General features: G+C 45.4%; 1 protein-coding gene across 1 annotated transcript; it reads left to right on the top strand.

The window, feature by feature from the left end:
* The first annotated feature begins 932 nt into the window (after positions 1-932).
* On the top strand, positions 933-21638 carry LOC119030231 (WAS/WASL-interacting protein family member 1-like). Its single transcript, XM_037117657.1, has 14 exons — positions 933-1019; positions 1061-1148; positions 1355-1370; positions 1555-1646; positions 1767-1834; positions 1968-2192; positions 2332-2370; positions 2482-2610; positions 2701-2778; positions 2900-3023; positions 3121-3201; positions 3277-3357; positions 3576-3662; positions 21491-21638. Exons 1-11 carry the CDS (start codon positions 933-935, stop codon positions 3156-3158), a joined length of 984 nt encoding a protein of 327 aa, XP_036973552.1. The 3' UTR covers positions 3159-3201; positions 3277-3357; positions 3576-3662; positions 21491-21638.
* Positions 21639-23440: the final 1802 nt, after the last annotated feature.

Below are 23440 nucleotides of genomic sequence, written 5' to 3'. Positions count from 1 at the left end.
CTTCTGTCAGCAGGATGCCAAGGAAGTCGAGGCGGTCTGTGGTGTTGAAGCAGCGCTGGAGGAAGCTCAACCTGGAAGAGCTGAGGTCTTCCCCCACCCCCCCGGAGGTATTTACACTGTAGATAAGCCTCTGTGTCGCAGTGACAACTGTCTGCATGAAAATGGCTGTAGAAATGTTACATCTATTGCTTTCTCCTTAACTGCTGAGTTCTGAATGTCTGCCATGTCTTTTGATGTTAATGTTTCTTCAGGCGGTGTCCCCCCCAGCTGGAGAGGAGCCTTCCAGAAGGTTAAGGACCAAGAGGACCAGGGAGACCCACCCCCCCTGCTCTCGAGCTCCAGTCGGCAACGTATGTTCCTACCTTTGGTTAAACTTGTATGTCTTTATCTTATGCTTGTTGTTATGATTATTGTTAATTAATTTTTTTTTTTTTGTCTTTAATCTGTCATCAGGTAGTTGGATCTTCACCCCCAGCCAAGCCTTTCTGGAGCCTGGAGGATGTGCAAGTTCGTGCACGTAAGTATAAATGATCAATAAATTAATTCATCATCAATATTGAACTTTTTCAACAGGTTTTCCTGTACTTTTTTACTGGTATAAACAAGTGATTGTTGATATTTCCTAGTAGCCTTTCCTTCATCAGTTTAACCTTTTATCTGTTTTGTACTTTACCAAACAGGCCGCGGTACCGGTTACCGCCATCCGGTGGAGACGTGGCCAACTTCGAAGCTCACTGGATGGAGCCACAAGTTGGTCATCCAACCTAAGTCTCCTGGCAAGCAGGTGCTATTATTGTCCAGTTTATGAAGGAAGTAATTGATCTTGAGAGGGATTAATGATTTTCATGCTAATTAAATTTTCTTTGTTGTTGCAGTTTGTTCTGATTGTTGGGGACTCCCATCTCCGGGCCATCGTGGACCGTTTCGCCAAGATGCCAGAAGGGAAGTTTTCTTTTGGTATCATGTCGACCCCTGGGGCCCATGCTGCTCAGCTGCGCACTGAGGTCCTACATGCAAAGGTTCCTCAGTCCCCTGATGCTGTTTGTGTTCTTGCTCCTAGCAACAACCTGACCGCGAGCAGGACCGTCGACGAGGCAGCCGTCGACTACGCCCGATTCCTCACTGCTGTGAGGAGCCGCTGGTCGAAGGTAGGCTTTTATTTCATGTCTTGCTTGTCCTGTATTCTTAGTAGTTAAACAACACTAGAAGTACATTGACTACTTCAATTGTGTGAGCTTTCAAAAAATGTGTACTAAATGTGGTGTGTGTGTGTGTGTGTGTGTGTGATTTTGAATGAAATTGTCATTGGTGTTCTCTAAAATTTTGACTACACCCGATTCCTCACTGCTGTGAGGAGCCGCTGGCCGGAGGTAAGCATTCATTTCATGTCTTGCTTGTCCTGTATTCTTAGTAGTTAAACAACACTAGTAGTACATTGACTACTTTAATAAGATTAATTATATGAGCTTTCAAAAAATGTGCACTAAATATGGTGTGTGTGTGATTTTGAATGAAACTGTCAGTTGGTGTTTTCTAAAATTTTGTTTCCTACAGGTCTTTGTGGTGGACCCCCCCCCGCCTGAACGAGGATGAGGAGCACCAGAGGGCCCTTCGCCACGCGTACCATCGCGTGACAGCTCGTATGGGTAAGTAACAAAAAAATATCTTGTCAATTAAAACAAGTAAAAGAAATGTACTTAAAAATGTCTGTGATGAACATAGTCATACATGTGTGAATATTGTAATAACTTTTTTTATGTTTTTAGGTTTGAGGTACTTCTCTGCGGAGGAGTACTTCCCCCGTACGCGCTTGGATCTGTGGAGCAGAGACGGCGTAGGTAGAGTATCTGTGTGATAGAAAAGGTCTAATTTGCTATAATTTCTTGTGTGTCGATATGAAACAGTCGACACAAGCTACCTTTGAAGTTAAACTGTCTGTAAATGGATTTGTATTGTCACGTCTGCAGGTTCACCTGAGCGACCGTGAGGGTATGGGGATCCTCACCCAGCTGCTGTGGGCCTCCACGGAGCAGTTCCTCGAGACACCACCACCACCTCCCCCTCCCCCGGTGTCTCCTACTCCTTCACAGCCACTTAGGAAGGTTTCTCCTAAGCTGGTTGTGAAGGGAGAGGTACGTGCTCCTCTGTCTCCTGACCCCTTCCAGTGGAAGGTCGTTGGTCAGAGCAGCAAGGTTAGTAGGTTTTTTTTATTATTATTATTCTTATTATATTATGTGTCTTTTACATGTGTTTGTGTACATTTTGGTTCACGGGTTCACAGTCAAAACTAAAAAGCACCCATTTAATCAAATATGTGATGTGCTTTCCCAGCCGCAGGTTCCTGGTCCGGCCAGCGTGGCTCAGCAGCAGGTGACTTATTTTTCTTTTTTTTTCACAACAAGTTAACTGGTTAGTATTTAAACTTTGTGTATTTGACCCAACAAATATTCATTTGTCTTTGTGGTGTTTTGTCTTCCACAGGAGAAGGAGTCCTTCCTTCCACTGAACCCACGGTGGTTCAGTAGCACGACCCTTTGTGCTATGGAGGAAGTGTCTCCTTCTCAGCTGTCTGATGTGGTGGACGTCCCATCTCCTCTAGCGCGCAAGAAGGTAAATTGTGTGACATCGCTTCTCAGCTGTATTATAAAATTCTCCTTGTTCCCTACAGTTACTGGTTCTATGTTTTATTTGACGATGCAGGTGGCCTCCCCAGCAGCAGCCAGGCATCATAGGACCACGGAGAGACGCCCCCCCCGCCACCAGTCTCCTGTGAACAACGTATGTTACACAACTGACGCACATAGTCAATATTTACAGTTGAAACTGTGTCTTCATGGAGACATAACTACATTGTCCACTCTGTCTGAATTTTAACATATTTATTCTCATCTGTCAACAGCAGGTTGGATCCCCTCCAGCCAGGCTGTCACGGAGACTGGAGGACGACGGCCCCTCCAGCCCGGTTCCTCGGTCCAGGACCACGGATGGAGCACCCCCCCCGCACCCAAACTTCAGTGACCAACGTATGTTACTCTCTGACACAAGACACAATCTCACTCAGAACACACAGTGTGTTCACTGAGACGCGTGAAGTTTAACATATTTGTTCTCATGTGTCAGCAGCTGGTTGGATCCCCTCCAGTCAGGTTGTCCTGTAGTTTGGGTGATCCGGCGACCCCCTGCTGTTCACTGGTTGCGAAGGTAAAAATTATTCCTATTGACTAAAGTTCATGATGTCGTTAAAGTCTTCATCAAATTGTTATTATTTGTTCTCAGGTGGCCAGGATGAAGACCCCTTCACCGGTTGGACCATCCCAGACCATTAAAGCTGCCTGTCACTCTCCTCGCCCAGTTAAGGTATTTACTCCACAACAGACACACACAGAACCTTTACTGTAAAATGCTGTAACTACATTAAACTGTTTCATTTAACATCTCTGCTACTATTATCTCTCGCTGCAGTTCACAAATGTCAGTGAGTAATTGAAATAAATTTGGAAAACTTTTCTTGTATCAACTTGCTGCATTGTGTTGCCTCATGTCTAGATATTAACTGGTGTTATTACTTATCACAGACCGTCGGGACACCAGTTCCCTCATCGTCCTGCTGGCCCTGGATTATCGATGACGGACTTGCCACCTCTCATTCCCCTTCTAAAGAGGTAAGGACATTTACATTTGGGTTTATTGTGGGCTTAAAGTGTTTGTTAGAGGTAAAGTGTGGCTTATCTGAACGAGGGCTGTCCGTTTAACACTGCTGCCCTTGATAGCGTGCTGGCAAAGGGAGATTCACTTTATGTAGATGTAAAACAACAGCTGATCCGGGAAAAAAGATTCCGCAGTGACCATCTCGCTGTGGAAGAACTGCCCAAACAAGTCCTGACTGACACAGATATGTGTAATGTCCACATGCCTGAAATCAGGTGTGGACTTGTGAAAGCCAGTGGAAGCCAGGCTTGGTATCTGCCCCTTGCCACACAATTAGAGTGTCTGTCAGGTGACGTTAATCTGGCTTTAGTTATAGTAAGTCCAGAGTGTATTGCAGTTTTCCGTGACCGTTCGGGCAGGTATGGTGTGTTTGATTCACACTCAAGAAGTGTGATGGGCTTACCTCACCCCCACGGCACTGCAATTATGAAGACCTTCTCGGAGATCAGTGACTTGGCTGAACACCTGCACAGACTCTTTGCAAATCGCGGCCATTCTGCCAGTTATGAGTTTGTGCCGGTGTCATTCGAAGCCATTGGTTCAAGAGAATGCCCTCAGGCATCTCTGGCACACAGTGTATCCAGGACAGCTCTCCCACGCCCACCAGCAGCAGAGCGCGTCCTCAAGACGGCACCTGCACCAGCAGCAGCAGAGCGCGTCCTCAAGGCGGCTCCTGCACCACCACCAGCAGCAGAGCGCGTCCTCAAGACGGCTCCTGCACCACCACCAGCAGCAGAGCGCGTCCTCAAGACGGCTCCTGCACCACCAGCAGCAAAACATTTCACAAAGTTGCCAAAGCAACAGCGACGAAGAGCGATGCGTCATGCCAGCAAAAAACACACATTACTGTCTGGTGAAGAAAAAAGGAAAAAAATTGAATATGAAAGGAAAAAGTACAGCAGCTGTCTAGCTATGCCCAAGACAGTCTCCATCAGAATCAGCGATTACTTTCCTTCAAATGTTACTATGAAAATGTTCAAGATAAGAAGAAGGAAGAACTCATCAGAAGATACAGGGAAAATGCTACTTTCAGAAGACAACGGAAGACTTACATTACAAAGAAATACAAGGAGGATGCCACTTTCCGCACTAGACAAAAAAAACACTGTAGAGATAGATACAAGGAAAATGCCACGTTCCGCACCAGACAAAACAAACACTGTAGAGATAGATACCAGTCAGATACAGTGTTTCAGAGCAGACAAAAATTTGTCATGTCTCAGAGATACAACACGGATCAAAGCTATAGCCAAAAGAAAAAGCAAGATTTCAATCTCAGATATCACAGTGATCTGGAATTTAGACGTCGTTTTAATCTGTGGTGGAAATTTCTGTCAATAAAAGAGTAAAGTCAGATTTTCGGTAAGTTTAATCCAACCATCTGCAGATGGACTCACCACACAGTCAAATTCATGAGCTGAGTGAATGAGCCCCGAGTAAAGGAGTGTTCACAATTTTATACACAGATATCAACAAGGTCAGGGGAAGAGACAAGCACTCTCGGTGCCAGCAGTGATTAAGCTACACACACACACGTCAGACAGGCTTCTCATCGACACAAGACGTAAGTTAAACTTCATGACGCATGACCTGGGACTCTGTGCAAAGCATAAAATTATCAGACATAAAACATGAGACAAGAAGGCGACTTTCTATCTGAGTTCTGGCTGGTTCGTGACTCTATTACAATCATATAGGGCAGAGGTTAGGTGCTCATACATTTGCATAAGAAATCATATTCAACAAAATAGTTCAAAATTCATCAACCCATAATGAAAAGGAATTTTTCCATCACAAATCAACGTTGTAACCAGCGGAGAGGAACCAAATTGGCCACAAATGCTGCCTTTAGCATATTTTACAAGATGCAGAGAGCGCTTAGAATCAGGAGAAAATACAGACAAATTGTGCCCCACCGCCCCAAGCCCCTGATTGATCCGGTGATGGAAGCAGCCATAGCTGTCTTTCGTGAGTCCATTAGACATGGACCCACATACATTTGTACCGTTTGTAACAGAACCATGTTTCCTAATCAGTTCAAAGAATGCAAAAGACAAAAATATTGTAAACACGCAAAAGTGGCAGCAGCATGCTTGACAGGAAACTATGTTCACTTTTGTGACAGTGACTGCTCTACCCCTTGCTCTGTGCCACAAGAAAGACTGCATGAGTGGATATGCTACACCTGCGACAGCCACCTTAGCGGAGGATGCATACCACCCATGACAGTTGTAAAGAATTTGGAGTTGGCGCCCGTCCCCCCAGAATTGGCTGCACTTAATGTGCTTGAGAGGCAGCTGATTGCAAAAATCTTGCCATTTGCAAAAATTGTTGCCACGTTCCGCACCAGACAATAGAAAAACATTCGAGATACATACAAGGAAGGATGCCACGTTCCGCGCCAGACAATAGAAACAAGGAAGGATGCCACGTTCCGCGCCAGACAATAGAAACAAGGAAGGATGCCACATTCCGCGCCAGACAATAGATACAAGGAAGGATGCCACGTTCCGCGCCAGACAATAGAAACACTTTCGGGATAGATACAAGGAAGGATGCCACGTTCCGCGCCAGACAATAGAAACACTTTCGAGATAGATACAAGGAAGGATGCCACGTTCCGCGCCAGACAATAGAAACACTTTCGAGATAGATACAAAGAAGGATGCCACGTTCCGCGCCAGACAATAGAAACACATTCGAGATAGATACAAGGAAGGATGCCACGTTCCGCGCCACTCAAAAGAAACGCATTCGAGATAGATACAAGGAAGGATGCCACGTTCCGCGCCAGACAATAGAAACAAGGAAGGATGCCACGTTCCGCGCCAGACAATAGAAACAAAGAAGGATGCCACGTTCCGCGCCAGACAATAGAAACAAGGAAGGATACCACGTTCTGCGCCAGACAATAGAAACACATTCCAGATACAAACAAGGAAGGATGCCACGTTCCGCGCCAGACAATAGAAACACATTCGAGATACAAACAAGGAAGGATGCCACGTTCCGCGCCAGACAATAGAAACACATTCGAGACACGTACAAGGAAGGATGCCACGTTCCGCGCCAGACAATAGAAACACATTCGAGACACATACAAGGAAGGATGCCACGTTCCGCGCCAGACAATAGAAACACATTCGAGACACATACAAGGAAGGATGCCACGTTCCGCGCCAGACAATAGAAACACATTCGAGACACATACAAGGAAGGATGCCACGTTCCGCGCCAGACAATAGAAACACTTTCGAGACAGATACAAGGAAGGATGCCACGTTCCGCGCCACTCAAAAGAAACACTTTCGCGATAGATACAAGGAAGGATGCCACGTTCCGCGCCACTCAAAAGAAACACATTCAAGATAGATACAAAGAAGGATGCCACGTTCCGCACCACTCAAAAGAAACACATTCAAGATAGATACAAGGAAGGATGCCACGTTCCGCACCACTCAAAAGAAACACATTCAAGATAGATACCAGTCAGTTACAGTGTTTCAGAGCAGACAAAAATTTGTCACGTCTCAGAAATACAACACGGATCAAAGCTATAGCCAAAACAAAAAGCAAGATTTCAATCTCAGATATCACAGCGAGCCGGAATTTAGCTGCACTTAATGTGCTTGAGAGGCAGCTGATTGCAAAAATCTTGCCATTTGCAAAAATTGTTGCTCTGCCAAAAGGCCAACAGAGAGCATTCCACGGAGCTGTTGTGTGCGTTCCATCAGATGTGGAAGCGACAAATAAACACCACGGATCGGGAGCACTTCTTGAGGCGTAAGCTACAGGTATGGGCTACAGCCTCTTGAGCGCTGACCTCTCTGTGTTTACAGTAGGCCTGCATAATTTGTTTCATTTTGTCGCGCTTGTTAACATCAGATGTCTTAACATCTTTGATGATGTTCGTAAGGAATTCCGTCATCTCGTGCTCCGGTTTCGCTACATATTACATCATATACATGATTCCGCGCCAGACAATAGACACACATTCGAGATAGATACAAGGAAGATGCCACGTTCCGCACCAGACAATAGAAACACATACGAGATAGATACAAGGAAGATGCCACGTTCCGCACCAGACAAGAGAAACATATTCGAGATAGATACAAGGAAGAAACATATTAGAATAGAACATTAGAAAATAATAGAAACACATTCGAGATAGATACAAGGAAGGACGCGACGTTCCGCACCAAACAATAGAAACAAGGAAGGATGCCACGTTCCGCACCAGACAATAGAAACAAGGAAGGATGCCACGTTCCGAACCAGACAATAGAAACAAGGAAGGATGCCACGTTCCGCACCAGACAATAGAAACACATTCAAGATACATACAAGGAAGGATGCCACGTTCCGCGCCAGACAATAGAAACAAGGAAGGATGCCACGTTCCGCGCCAGACAATAGAAACAAGGAAGGATGCCACGTTCCGCGCCAGACAATAGAAACAGGGAAGGATGCCACGTTCTGCGCCAGACAATAGAAACACATTCGAGATACAAACAAGGAAGGATGCCACGTTCCGCGCCAGACAATAGAAACACATTCGAGATACAAAGAAGGAAGGATGCCACGTTCCACGCCAGACAATAGAAACACATTCGAGACACATACAAGGAAGGATGCCACGTTCCGCGCCAGACAATAGAAACACATTCGAGACACATACAAGGAAGGATGCCACGTTCCGCGCCAGACAATAGAAACGCATTCGAGATAGATACAAGGAAGGATGCCACGTTCCGCACCAGACAACAGAAACGCATTCGAGATAGATACAAGGAAGGATGCCACGTTCCGCACCACTCAAAAGAAACGCATTCGAGATAGATACAAGGAAGGATGCCACGTTCCGCACCACTCAAAAGAAAAGCACTCGAGATGGATACAAGGAAGGATGCCACGTTCCGCACCATTCAAAAGAAACGCATTCGAGATGGATACAAGGAAGGATGCCACGTTCCGCACCACTCAAAAGAAACGCATTCGAGATGGATACAAGGAAGGATGCCACGTTCCACAACAGACAATAGAAACGCATTACAGATAGATACAAGGAAGGATGCCACGTTCCGCACCAGACAATAGAAACGCATTACAGATAGATACAAGGAAGGATGCCACGTTCCGCACCAGACAATAGAAACGCATTCGAGATAGATACAAGGATGCCACGTTCCGCACCACTCAATAGAAACGCATTCGAGATAGATACAAGGAAGGATGCCATGTTCCGCACCACTCAAAAGAAATGCATTCGAGATAGATACAAGGAAGGATGCCACGTTCCGCACCAGACAATAGAAACGCATTCGAGATGGATACAAGGAAGGATGCCACGTTCCGCACCATTCAAAAGAAACGCATTCAAGATGGATACAAGGAAGGATGCCACGTTCCACACCAGACAATAGAAACGCATTTACAGATAGATACAAGGAAGGATGCCATGTTCCGCACCAGACAATAGAAACGCATACGAGATAGATACAAGGAAGGATGCCACGTTCCGCACCAGACAATAGAAACGCATTACAGATAGATACAAGGAAGGATGCCACATTCCGCACCAGACAATAGAAACGCATTCGAGATAGATACAAGGATGCCACGTTCCGCACCACTCAAAAGAAACGCATTCCAGATAGATACAAGGAAGGATGCCACGTTCCGCACCACTCAAAAGAAACGCATTCGAGATGGATACAAGGAAGGATGCCACGTTCCGCACCACTCAAAAGAAACGCATTCGAGATGGATACAAGGAAGGATGCCACGTTCCGCACCAGACAATAGAAACGCATTACAGATGGATACAAGGAAGGATGCCACGTTCCACACCAGACAATAGAAACGCATTACAGATAGATACAAGGAAGGATGCCACGTTCCGCACCAGACAATAGAAACGCATTCGAGATAGATACAAGGAAGATGCCATGTTCCGCACCACTCAAAAGAAATGCATTCGAGATAGATACAAGGAAGGATGCCACGTTCCGCACCAGACAATAGAAACGCATTCGAGAGGGATACAAGGAAGGATGCCACGTTCCGCACCATTCAAAAGAAACGCATTCGAGATGGATACAAGGAAGGATGCCACGTTCCGCACCACTCAAAAGAAACGCATTCGAGATAGATACAAGGAAGGATGCCACGTTCCGCACCAGACAATAGAAACGCATTCGAGATAGATACAAGGAAGGATGCCACGTTCCGCACCAGACAACAGTAACGCATTTGAGATAGATACAAGGAAGGATGCCACGTTCCGCACCACTCAAAAGAAACGCATTCGAGATAGATACAAGGAAGATGCCACGTTCTGCACCAGACAATAGAAACATATTCGAGATAGATACAAGGAAGAAACATATTAGAATAGAACATTAGAAAATAATAGAAACACATTCGAGATAGATACAAGGAAGGATGCCACGTTCCGCACCAGACAATAGAAACAAGGAAGGATGCCACGTTCCGCACCAGATAATAGAAACAAGGAAGGATGCCACGTTCCGCACCAGACAATAGAAACAAGGAAGGATGCCACGTTCCGAACCAGACAATAGAAACAAGGAAGGATGCCACGTTCCGCACCAGACAATAGAAACACATTCGAGATAGATACAAGGATGCCACGTTCCGCACCACTCAATAGAAACGCATTCGAGATAGATACAAGGAAGATGCCATGTTCCGCACCACTCAAAAGAAATGCATTCGAGATAGATACAAGGAAGGATGCCACGTTCCGCACCAGACAATAGAAACGCATTCGAGATGGATACAAGGAAGGATGCCACGTTCCGCACCATTCCAAAGAAATGCATTCGAGATGGATACAAGGAAGGATGCCACGTTCCGCACCACTCAAAAGAAACGCATTCGAGATGGATACAAGGAAGGATGCCGTGTTCCACACCAGACAATAGAAACGCATTTACAGATAGATACAAGGAAGGATGCCACGTTCCGCACCAGACAATAGAAACGCATACGAGATAGATACAAGGAAGGATGCCACGTTCCGCACCAGACAATAGAAATGCATTACAGATAGATACAAGGAAGGATGCCACGTTCCGCACCAGACAATAGAAACGCATTCGAGATAGATACAAGGATGCCACGTTCCGCACCACTCAATAGAAACGCATTCGAGATAGATACAAGGAAGATGCCATGTTCCGCACCACTCAAAAGAAATGCATTCGAGATAGATACAAGGAAGGATGCCACGTTCCGCACCAGACAATAGAAACGCATTCGAGATAGATACAAGGAAGATGCCATGTTCCGCACCACTCAAAAGAAATGCATTCGAGATAGATACAAGGAAGGATGCCACGTTCCGCACCAGACAATAGAAACGCATTCGAGATGGATACAAGGAAGGACGTCACGTTCGGCACCATTCAAAAGAAACGCATTCGAGATGGATACAAGGAAGGATGCCACGTTCCGCACCACTCAAAAGAAACGCATTCGAGATGGATACAAGGAAGGATGCCACGTTCCACACCAGACAATAGAAACGCATTCGAGATAGATACAAGGAAGGATGCCACGTTCCGCACCAGACAATAGAAACGCATTCGAGATGGATACAAGGAAGGATGCCACGTTCCGCACCACTCAAAAGAAACGCATTCGAGATAGATACAAGGAAGGATGCCACGTTCCGCACCAGACAATAGAAACGCATTCGAGATAGATACAAGGAAGGATGCCACGTTCCGCACCAGACAACAGAAACGCATTCGAGATAGATACAAGGAAGGATGCCACGTTCCGCACCACTCAAAAGAAAAGCACTCGAGATGGATACAAGGAAGGATGCCACGTTCCGCACCATTCAAAAGAAACGCATTCGAGATGGATACAAGGAAGGATGCCACGTTCCGCACCACTCAAAAGAAACGCATTCGAGATGGATACAAGGAAGGATGCCACGTTCCACAACAGACAATAGAAACGCATTACAGATAGATACAAGGAAGGATGCCACGTTCCGCACCAGACAATAGAAACGCATTACAGATAGATACAAGGAAGGATGCCACATTCCGCACCACTCAAAAGAAACGCATTCGAGATGGATACAAGGAAGGATGCCACGTTCCGCACCAGACAATAGAAGAGCATTACAGATAGATACAAGGAAGGATGCCACGTTCCGCGCCACTCAAAAGAAACACATTCGAGATGGATACAAGGAAGGATGCCACGTTCCACACCAGACAATAGAAACGCATTTACAGATAGATACAAGGAAGGATGCCACGTTCCGCACCATTCAAAAGAAACGCATTCGAGATGGATACAAGGAAGGATGCCACGTTCCGCACCACTCAAAAGAAACGCATTCGAGATGGATACAAGGAAGGATGCCACGTTCCACACCAGACAATAGAAACGCATTTACAGATAGATACAAGGAAGGATGCCACGTTCCGCACCAGACAATAGAAACGCATACGAGATAGATACAAGGAAGGATGCCACGTTCCGCACCAGACAATAGAAATGCATTACAGATAGATACAAGGAAGGATGCCACGTTCCGCACCAGACAATAGAAACGCATTCGAGATAGATACAAGGATGCCACGTTCCGCACCACTCAATAGAAACGCATTCGAGATAGATACAAGGAAGATGCCATGTTCCGCACCACTCAAAAGAAATGCATTCGAGATAGATACAAGGAAGGATGCCACGTTCCGCACCAGACAATAGAAACGCATTCGAGATGGATACAAGGAAGGATGCCACGTTCGGCACCATTCAAAAGAAACGCATTTGAGATGGATACAAGGAAGGATGCCACGTTCTGCACCACTCAAAAGAAACGCATTCGAGATGGATACAAGGAAGGATGCCACGTTCCACACCAGACAATAGAAACGCATTCGAGATAGATACAAGGAAGGATGCCACGTTCCGCACCAGACAATAGAAACGCATTCGAGATGGATACAAGGAAGGATGCCACGTTCCGCACCACTCAAAAGAAACGCATTCGAGATAGATACAAGGAAGATGCCATGTTCCGCACCACTCAAAAGAAATGCATTCGAGATAGATACAAGGAAGGATGCCACGTTCCGCACCAGACAATAGAAACGCATTCGAGATGGATACAAGGAAGGATGCCACGTTCCACACCAGACAATAGAAACGCATTACAGATAGATACAAGGAAGGATGCCACGTTCCGCACCAGACAATAGAAACGCATTCGAGATAGATACAAGGATGCCACGTTCCGCACCACTCAATAGAAACGCATTCGAGATAGATACAAGGAAGATGCCACGTTCCGCACCATTCAAAAGAAACGCATTCGAGATGGATACAAGGAAGGATGCCACGTTCCGCACCATTCAAAAGAAACGCATTCGAGATGGATACAAGGAAGGATGCCACGTTCCGCACCACTCAAAAGAAACGCATTCGAGATGGATACAAGGAAGGATGCCACGTTCCACACCAGACAATAGAAACGCATTCGAGATAGATACAAGGAAGGATGCCACGTTCCGCACCATTCAAAAGAAACGCATTCGAGATGGATACAAGGAAGGATGCCACGTTCCGCACCAGACAATAGAAACGCATTACAGATAGATACAAGGGAGGATGCCACGTTCCGCACCAGACAATAGAAACGCATTCGAGATAGATACAAGGATGCCACGTTCCGCACCACTCAATAGAAACGCATCCGAGATAGATACAAGGAAGATGCCATGTTCCGCACCACTCAAAAGAAATGCATTCGAGATAGATAAAAGGAAGGATGCCACGTTCCGCACCAGACAATAGAAACGCATTCGAGATAGATACAAGGATGCCACGTTCCGCACCACTCAATAGAAATGCATTCGAGATAGATACAAGGAAGGATGCCATGTTCCGCACCACTCAAAAGAAATGCATTCGAGATAGATACAAGGAAGGATGCCACGTTCCGCACCAGACAATAGAAACGCATTCGAGATGGATACAAGGAAGGATGCCACGTTCCGCACCATTCAAAAGAAACGCATTCGAGATGGATACAAGGAAGGATGCCACATTCCGCACCACTCAAAAGAAACGCATTCGAGATGGATACAAGGAAGGATGCCACGTTCCGCACCAGACAATAGAAACGCATTACAGATAGATACAAGGAAGGATGCCACGTTCCGCACCACTCAAAAGAAACGCATTCGAGATGGATACAAGGAAGGATGCCACGTTCCACACCAGACAATAGAAACGCATTTACAGATAGATACAAGGAAGGATGCCATGTTCCGCACCAGACAATAGAAACGCATACGAGATAGATACAAGGAAGGATGCCACGTTCCGCACCAGACAATAGAAACGCATTACAGATAGATACAAGGAAGGATGCCACGTTCCGCACCAGACAATAGAAACGCATTCGAGATAGATACAAGGATGCCACGTTCCGCACCACTCAATAGAAACGCATTCGAGATAGATACAAGGAAGATGCCATGTTCCGCACCACTCAAAAGAAATGCATTCGAGATAGATACAAGGAAGGATGCCACGTTCCGCACCAGACAATAGAAACGCATTCGAGATGGATACAAGGAAGGATGCCACGTTCCACACCAGACAATAGAAACGCATTACAGATAGATACAAGGAAGGATGCCACGTTCCGCACCACTCAAAAGAAACGCATTCGAGATGGATACAAGGAAGGATGCCACGTTCCGCACCAGACAATAGAAACGCATTACAGATAGATACAAGGAAGGATGCCACGTTCCGCACCAGACAATAGAAACGCATTCGAGATAGATACAAGGAAGGATGCCACGTTCCGCACCAGACAATAGAAACGCATTACAGATAGATACAAGGAAGGATGCCACGTTCCGCACCAGACAATAGAAACGCATTCGAGATAGATACAAGGAAGGATGCCACGTTCCGCACCAGACAATAGAAACGCATTCGAGATAGATACAAGGAAGGATGCCACGTTCCGCACCACTCAATAGAAACGCATTCGAGATAGATACAAGGAAGGATGCCACGTTCCGCACCACTCAATAGAAACGCATTCTTGATATATACAAGGAAGATGCCACGTTCCGCACCATTCAAAAGAAACGCATTCGAGATGGATACAAGGAAGGATGCCACGTTCCGCACCATTCAAAAGAAACGCATTCGAGATGGATACAAGGAAGGATGCCACGTTCCGCACCAGACAATAGAAACGCATTACAGATAGATACAAGGGAGGATGCCACGTTCCGCACCAGACAATAGAAACGCATTCGAGATAGATACAAGGATGCCACGTTCCGCACCACTCAATAGAAACGCATCCGAGATAGATACAAGGAAGATGCCATGTTCCGCACCACTCAAAAGAAATGCATTCGAGATAGATAAAAGGAAGGATGCCACGTTCCGCACCAGACAATAGAAACGCATTCGAGATAGATACAAGGAAGGATGCCACGTTCCGCACCACTCAATAGAAACGCATTCGAGATAGATACAAGGAAGGATGCCATGTTCCGCACCACTCAAAAGAAATGCATTCGAGATAGATACAAGGAAGGATGCCACGTTCCGCACCAGACAATAGAAACGCATTCGAGATGGATACAAGGAAGGATGCCACATTCCGCACCACTCAAAAGAAACGCATTCGAGATGGATACAAGGAAGGATGCCACGTTCCGCACCAGACAATAGAAACGCATTCGAGATGGATACAAGGAAGGATGCCACGTTCCACACCAGACAATAGAAACGCATTTACAGATAGATACAAGGAAGGATGCCACGTTCCGCACCAGACAATAGAAACGCATTCGAGATAGATACAAGGATGCCACGTTCCGCACCAGACAATAGAAATGCATTACAGATAGATACAAGGAAGGATGCCACGTTCCGCACCAGACAATAGAAACGCATTCGAGATAGATACAAGGATGCCACGTTCCGCACCACTCAATAGAAACGCATCCGAGATAGATACAAGGAAGATGCCATGTTCCGCACCACTCAAAAGAAATGCATTCGAGATACATAAAAGGAAGGATGCCACGTTCCGCACCAGACAATAGAAACGCATTCGAGATAGATACAAGGAAGGATGCCACGTTCCGCACCACTCAAAAGAAATGCATTCGAGATGGATACAAGGAAGGATGCCACGTTCCGCACCACTCAAAAGAAACGCATTCGAGATAGATACAAGGAAGGATGCCACGTTCCGCACCAGACAATAGAAACGCATTCGAGATAGATACAAGGAAGGATGCCACGTTCCGCACCAGACAATAGAAATGCATTCGAGATAGATACAAGGAAGGATGCCACGTTCCGCACCAGACAACAGAAACGCATTTGAGATAGATACAAGGAAGGATGCCACGTTCCGCACCACTCAAAAGAAACGCATTTGAGATAGATACAAGGAAGGATGCCACGTTCCGCACCACTCAAAAGAAACGCATTCGAGATAGATACAAGGAAGGATGCCACGTTCCGCACCAGACAATAGAAACGCATTCGAGATAGATACAAGGAAGTATGCCACGTTCCGCACCAGACAATAGAAACGCATTCGAGATAGATACAAGGAAGGAAGCCACGTTCCGCACCACTCAAAAGAAACGCATTCGAGATAGATACAAGGAAGGATGCCACGTTCCGCACCAGACAATAGAAACGCATTCGAGATAGATACAAGGAAGGATGCCACGTTCCGCACCAGACAATAGAAACGCATTCGAGATAGATACAAGGAAGGAAGCCACGTTCTGCACCACTCAAAAGAAACGCATTCGAGATAGATACAAGGAAGGATGCCACGTTCCGCACCACTCAAACGAAACGCATTCGAGATAGATACAAGGAAGGATGCCACGTTCCGCACCAGACAATAGAAACGCATTCGAGATAGATACAAGGAAGGATGCCACGTTCCGCACCACTCAAAAGAAACGCATTCGAGATAGATACAAGGAAGGATGCCACGTTCCGCACCACTCAAAAGAAACACATTCGCGATAGATACCAGTCAGATACAGTGTTTCAGAGCAGACAAAAATTTGTGATGTCTTAGAGATCCAATACGGATGAAAGCTATAGCCAAAAGAAAACGCAAGATTTCAGCCTCAGAAATCACAGCGATCTGAAATTTAGACGTCGTTTTAATCAACGTTGTAACCAGCGGAGAGGAACCAAATTGGCCACAAATGCTGCCTTTAGCACATTTTACAAGATGCAGAGAGCGCTTAGAATCAGGAGAAAATACAGACAAATTGTGCCCCACCGCCCCCAGCCCCTGATTGATCCGGTGATGGAAGCAGCCATAGCTGTCTTTTGTGAGTCCCTTAGACATGGACCCACATACATTTGTACCGTTTGTAACAAAACCATGTTTCCTAATCAGGTCAAAGAATGCAAAAGAGAAAAATACTGTAAACACGCAAAAGTCGCAGCAGCATGCTTGACAGGAAACTATGTTCACTTTTGTGACTGCTCTACCCCTTCCTCTGTGCCACAAGAAAGACTGCATGAGTGGATATGCTACACCTGCGACAGCCACCTTAGCAGAGGATGCATACCACCCATGGCAGTCGTAAACAATTTGGAGTTGGCGCCAATACCCCCAGAATTGGCTGCACTTAATGTGCTTGAGAGGCAGCTGATTGCAAAAATCTTGCCATTTGCAAAAATTGTTGCTCTGCCAAAAGGCCAACAGAGAGCTGTCCACGGAGCTGTTGTGTGCGTTCCATCAGAGGTGGAAGCGACGAATAAACACCACGGATCGGGAGCACTTCTTGAGGCGTAAGCTGCAGGTACGGGCTACAGCCTCTTGAGCGCTGACCTCTCTGTGTTTAGAATAGGCCTGCATAATTTGTTTCATTTCATCGCGCCTCTCCCTGGACACTTGCATGCAGCCCCCCGACATTGCACAGGAAATCCTTTCATATGGCGATCGCGACGGAGTATTTAGTGTTGCCCCCGCGCAAGGCAACAAACCGGTTGGTTTTTTCACCATACCAAAGTTGGAGGCCATGCCTTTTCCTGTACAATTTCCAACTGGAGAGAACACATTAGATGAAGCTAGAACCGTCTCCTTGTACCCGAGCCTCTACTTTAATTCTAGACTCTTTGCTGCAGATACGCGTTTTGCAAGTGACCAGAGTTATCTTTTCTTTGCGCAGTTTGTTAGAGACTCACCTCGCGACAAATAGTATGTCTATACAAATGCACAAAGTAAAGTCGAAAACCAAAGACGGCCGTAGGATTAACAATGTCATGCTCCAGGACAAGGATGAGGTAGAACGGCTCATCATGAGCCAAGATGCAACCAGGTTGCCACGTTCTCCGCTGCTGAGATGAGATGGCCCGAGTTCATAGAGGCCATCAAAGCTCAGCAAGGTGAACAAGGGCTGTTTTCAGATTTAGATTGGAAAACAAAATGCGACATTCTGAGAAGTAACCCCATCACAGTAATGCGCATGTTTGAAAAGAGAGTAGAGGCTCTCATGACGAACCTCATCCTCTCTCCTTCACAGCTGATTGGTGAAGTAGAAGATTATTTTTATCGCGTTGAGTACCAAGCCAGGGGAAGGCCGCACATCGACATGCTCATTTGGATAAAAGATTCACCTAAATTTGAAGAGGACCCCGAAAGATATGTCATGGAATTTATAGATAGATACATTAGTTGCAAAATGCCTGACCCTGACACAGATCCGGAACTCCACAAAATAGTGTCAGAGGTTCAGGTGCACAGCAGGAAACATTCAAATTCCTGTAAGAAGGGAAATGTAGCCTGCAGGTTCGGCTTTCCAAAACTACCGATGGATAAAACATTCATCACCAGGCCCCCCACTATTAATTGCCACCAAAGAGAGGATCAAGATGATGCAAACTTCGAAGCGCAAATAGAGGAGCAGAAAAGGGCCCTCGCAGAAATGCAAAAATTGGCTAAACAAACGCTCCAACCAGTTAGAGATCTGCTTATGGATCCAGGCGCTTCGTTCGTTGACAGACTTGCTTTGCCAGTGCAACTTAACTTACAAGCAATACTTTGCCGCCGCGCAGCGCCTGGCAAACACCCATGTCGTGATGCTGAGGCGCCATCCAAATGATTATTGGGTTAATGCCTACAATCCTGATTTGCTTAGAGCGTGGAACGCAAACATGGACATCCAGTAAGTCATAGACGACTACAGCTGCATCATGTACATGATGTCATATGTAGCGAAACCGGAGCACGAGATGACAGAATTCTTTAAGAACGTCATCAAGGATGTTAAGACATCTGATGTTAACAAGCACGACGAAATGAAACAAATTATGCAGGCCTACTCTAAACACAGAGAGGTCAGCGCTCAAGAGGCTGTAGCCCGTACCTGCAGCTTATGCCTCAAGAAGTGCTCCCGATCCGTGGTGTTTATTCAGACCGACGAGGAAGGTCTGAAAATGAGTCACCCTATGAGTAGACTTGAAAGAATGGAATCCGGATCAGTGGATGTATGGATGTCGGGGTTGCCTGAAAGTCAATAGACCTCTCACTCGAGAGTTTGAACGTATGTGCCTGGCCAAGTTCGCGTCAGACTATAGGGTAGTCTACGGCCGGCAAACAGAAAGCCCGAATGCCATTCCATTGTTGAACGATGAAGGATTTATTCAAAAGAGAACCGTAGGAAAACCAGCAATCATTAGATTTACTCGCTTCTCTGAGGAAAAAACTCCAGAGAAGTTTTATAGAAGATTGCTGAAACTTTATCTCCCACATCGATCCGACGCCGATCTGAGAGATAAAGCATACCCCACTTATGAAGAGTTTTATAAGTGTAGCGACAAGTGGGGTATGAGAGTAGAAGAAATAGTGGGGCACAACAAAAAACGTTATGAGGGCCAAGGAAAAAACATGGAAGCTGCGTTTCAACAGCTTCAGGTGTGCGGTCCGTGAATGCTTGGAACTCTTTTGCGCCTGAAGTTGAAGTTGACCGGCTGGAGTGCCTGGCTGAATGTGAACCTCGCGATCAGGAGCAAAACGGTGAAGATGTCCCAGAATTCGGCACTAAGAATGTTAAGGGGAGCTCTATGCCTAGAATAGATGCTCCAGAGTTGAGTCCAGACTTTGTTAAGAAAATGTACCAAAGTCTGAACGAAACTCAGGCTTTCGTTTTCTACAGTGTTCGTCAGTGGTGCTTTGAACTAGTCTGGGGCCACAATCCAGAACCATTTTATTACTTCCTGTCGGGAGGGGCTGGATGTGGCAAATCACATGTGATTAAGTGCATTCACCACGAGGCAACGAGAATTCTGCGTGAGCTCCCAAGATTTCGGGACCATGCAGACATGTCCCAACCCGCAGTGCTGCTGACCGCATTCACAGGTACAGCAGCATTTAACATATCAGGCAACACATTGCACTCCATTCTCAAATTACCAAGGTCCTTGAAGCCACCTTATCAAGGTCTTGGGAATGCACTCGACGAAGTCAGAGCAACACTGGCGAACGCTGAGATTCTCATCATCGATGAGATGTCCATGGTCTCTAAAGAGCTATTTGCCTACGTGCATTGGCGATTTCAGCAGATCAGGGGTAATCGGAAGCCATTTGGAGGCATGTCTGTCCTTGCTGTAGGTGACTTTTATCAACTGCCGCCCCTTGGTAAAGCCAAGCCACTGTGTGTGTACGAGGAGACTGAGTTTGATCTCTGGAAGGATAACTTCAAAATGGTCTCCCTGACAGAAAGACGATCGAGCTTTTGCTGAACTCTTGAACCGTCTCAGGGTGAAGCAAAAGGAAGATTCTTTGTTAGATGAAGACAGGCTCTTGCTTACACAGGCAGTGGCTGATAGTCAGCATTGCCCAGCACTGAGTCTACACATCTACGCCACAAACAAAGAAGTAGACAGTCACAACGCCGACATAGTAACTGCTTCCTACAAGGATGCGATTGGCGTTGCAGCTCGTGTTTTTTCACAATTGTCCACCACAACACGCAGGGTCTGCCATGTCACATGGTGGACCTGAAAGCACATCACAAGCTCCAACAAGCAGATGTGCTTTGCCTTACAGAGACACATTTGTCAGGGTCCTCTGTGGCTGAAATTTTTCAATTGGAGGGGTACACCATGTTCACACGTAGCAGACAGCTGTCTTACAACAGCTGTGTGAACATTGCCAAAAAAGAGGGAGGTGGACTTGCGATGTATTGTAGAGACACTGTGCAAGCAGAGCCCTGTAGGTACATGCAACAGGTCACTGATTTGGAGTTTGTTGTCCTTAAAATTGAGGCTCCAGTCAAAGTGCTAATAGCGACTGTGTACAAACCGCCAAGTTTTCAACTGGGAATCTTTCTCCAAAACTTGAAAAACCTCTTGGACTCATTGGACATGTTAAATCACCAGCCCATCATTGTTTGTGGCGATTTTAATGAGGACCTCCTTTCAAAGGGAAAAAAAAGTATCAAAGATTTGTTTCAGTCCAGAGGTTACACTCAATTAGTAGCAAATTCGACAACCGAAAAGACCACACTGATTAACGACATTTAGATTTCACATCCTGATAAATGTCTTCAATCAGGTGTTCTCCAAACGTATTACAGTTACCACAGCCCAGTTTATTGTATTTTGACTGAGTAATGACTTATTAACAAAGTGTCTCTTTTTTTTTTTAAAGTGATTCACTTGCATTGAGTGATTTAACTCAATGATGATGTCATTGTCTTTCTAGGATGATCCAGTGAGAAGGACCCTCTCTCCAGCAAAGACAACAACCCAGAAGAAAATAAGGGAAGTAATATTTCATTAAATTCTCAGCTTTCACTTCAGATGTTTACATCAGTCTTTTGAACCTGTAACTAATTTATGTCTTTTAAATCTGGCAAAATGTATACAGACTACAAGAAGAAGACCTCCAGAGGACTGCAGCAACACTAAGGGAAGTAATGTTTCCTTTAATTCTCAACTTTCACTTCAAATGTTTCCATCAATCTTTTGAACCTGTAACTTTAAAGATCTGACTTATTTCACTCATCTGGTTGGGAGTGAGTGAAAGACAAATCCAATGTATTTTGAACACTATTTCTGTATTAAATGCACTGGCCTTAACAAAGGCACTGGCAAGTGAAATAAGTCAGCGACTGATTTAATCAAACAGCAGCCAGAACACATATCAGATATGTTTTGCAGAGAAAACCTGAACAAAGAGGCAGATCAGAGGACAGCTACAACTTCTCTTCCTGTTTTCAACATCTGTTGTAGCTACGGTGACCACAGACGCATTCGGCTCACGGTCGCCAGTTAACATGGACCCGTGTTAAATCCGAAACGCTGGCATCTTTTCATTCACAAATCTTCTGTCAGAAGCTCATCTGCTTATCAGCAGATAAACATTAAGTAGAATTTGTATTTGGGTAGTAAAACCAGCATTTTAAAAATATCGAAGCACCCTGTATCATAGCTACATCTGTGACGTTTTTAACAAATCAATACGTTTGAGAATCGATCCAAAATTCAGCAAATAATTCTACTTTGAGATTGAGGAGTAACTCTTTCCTTCATAGGTTGACGCTCCACTGCCTGTGTTAGCACTGTTCCAAGATGGCGACGCTTTAGGCACACCCTCCACAGTCGATGCAGCGTCTATGTATAAAGGCTATCGGTGAGCTCAAGGTCACGCAGCGTTGCGCAGAGCTGCCTAAATTGTAATGCATGCTAGTTAAAATGCGTCCACGATGATCTGGATGGGAGTGGTTTCTGCGGCGCATCCGATGTCACATGACCTTAAGTTATCGTGGGAGCAAGGCGGCTGCAGAGCAGTTGCGCTGTTGCTCTCCAGGTACTGCACGACCCTAGACCCACCTTCAAGAGGTTACTTCTGATTTTAAGAATGTTCTCTGTTAAAATCTTGTGTGATGCAATAATTATGGTTTATTATGTATGATGATATGAATATTGATAAATGTATAATTAAACTTGTTACAATGTACATTTGTGTGTAATTTCATTTTTTTAAAAAAAATATGACAGTGAATGATGCATTTACTTTGTTAGCGGTTAAATACCCAACTGAGTCAATCAATTGCAGTATTAACGCTAACAAAGTTAGAGACAAGAAAGACAATGAAAGCAGCAAACCGCGCGAAATAATGTGCGGTCAACATGTCCGCTTATGGCCGAAATAGGTGAAACATCATAAAACATCAAACATCATCATATCCATGTCTTGCATCACAGTATTCTTTAATAGCAGTGTATAAGTCGTCACTAACAGTGCTCTTATTTTGAAATCATGTAAACGATGTCCTTCCGGTTCAGAGGACGGACCAGTCCAATCAGCGACGATTCCTGTCACCCGAGGCATAGACATAATATACGTAGACGCCTTATAGCGTGCTAGAACGTAATCCCGCGTCGCCGCCATCTTGGTTGGGTCTCCTCATTGTAGGCTAGCACCAGAGTCCAGAGTGAGCAGTTATGATCGTATTTTGTGCATTTTATGGTTGCAATAACCAGCGCAGTATTGTTACCAGATCGTGGGCGATTACCTTTCACAAGTAAGATTTTATTTTTTTATTTATGTTTTAATAATTTTTGTGACAGCGCCATGTATCATAACTAAATCTCTGCCGTTTGTAACCGTGTGAATATCTGGTGAAAATGCGGGAGGTTATGGTTATTG

Source organism: Acanthopagrus latus, chromosome 12 (genome assembly GCF_904848185.1).
Source record: "Acanthopagrus latus isolate v.2019 chromosome 12, fAcaLat1.1, whole genome shotgun sequence".
Lineage (NCBI taxonomy): Eukaryota > Metazoa > Chordata > Actinopteri > Spariformes > Sparidae > Acanthopagrus > Acanthopagrus latus.
This window is presented reverse-complemented; position numbering and strand designations above follow the sequence as displayed.

Coding starts and splice junctions, on each gene's coding strand:
- LOC119030231 (XM_037117657.1), top strand. CDS start 933: ATGCCAGAAGGGAAGTTTTCTTTTGGTATCATGTCGACCCCTGGGGCC. Junction 2,611..2,700: donor CTCCTCTAGCGCGCAAGAAG/GTAAATTGTGTG, acceptor TTGACGATGCAG/GTGGCCTCCCCAGCAGCAGC. Junction 2,779..2,899: donor ACCAGTCTCCTGTGAACAAC/GTATGTTACACA, acceptor ATCTGTCAACAG/CAGGTTGGATCCCCTCCAGC.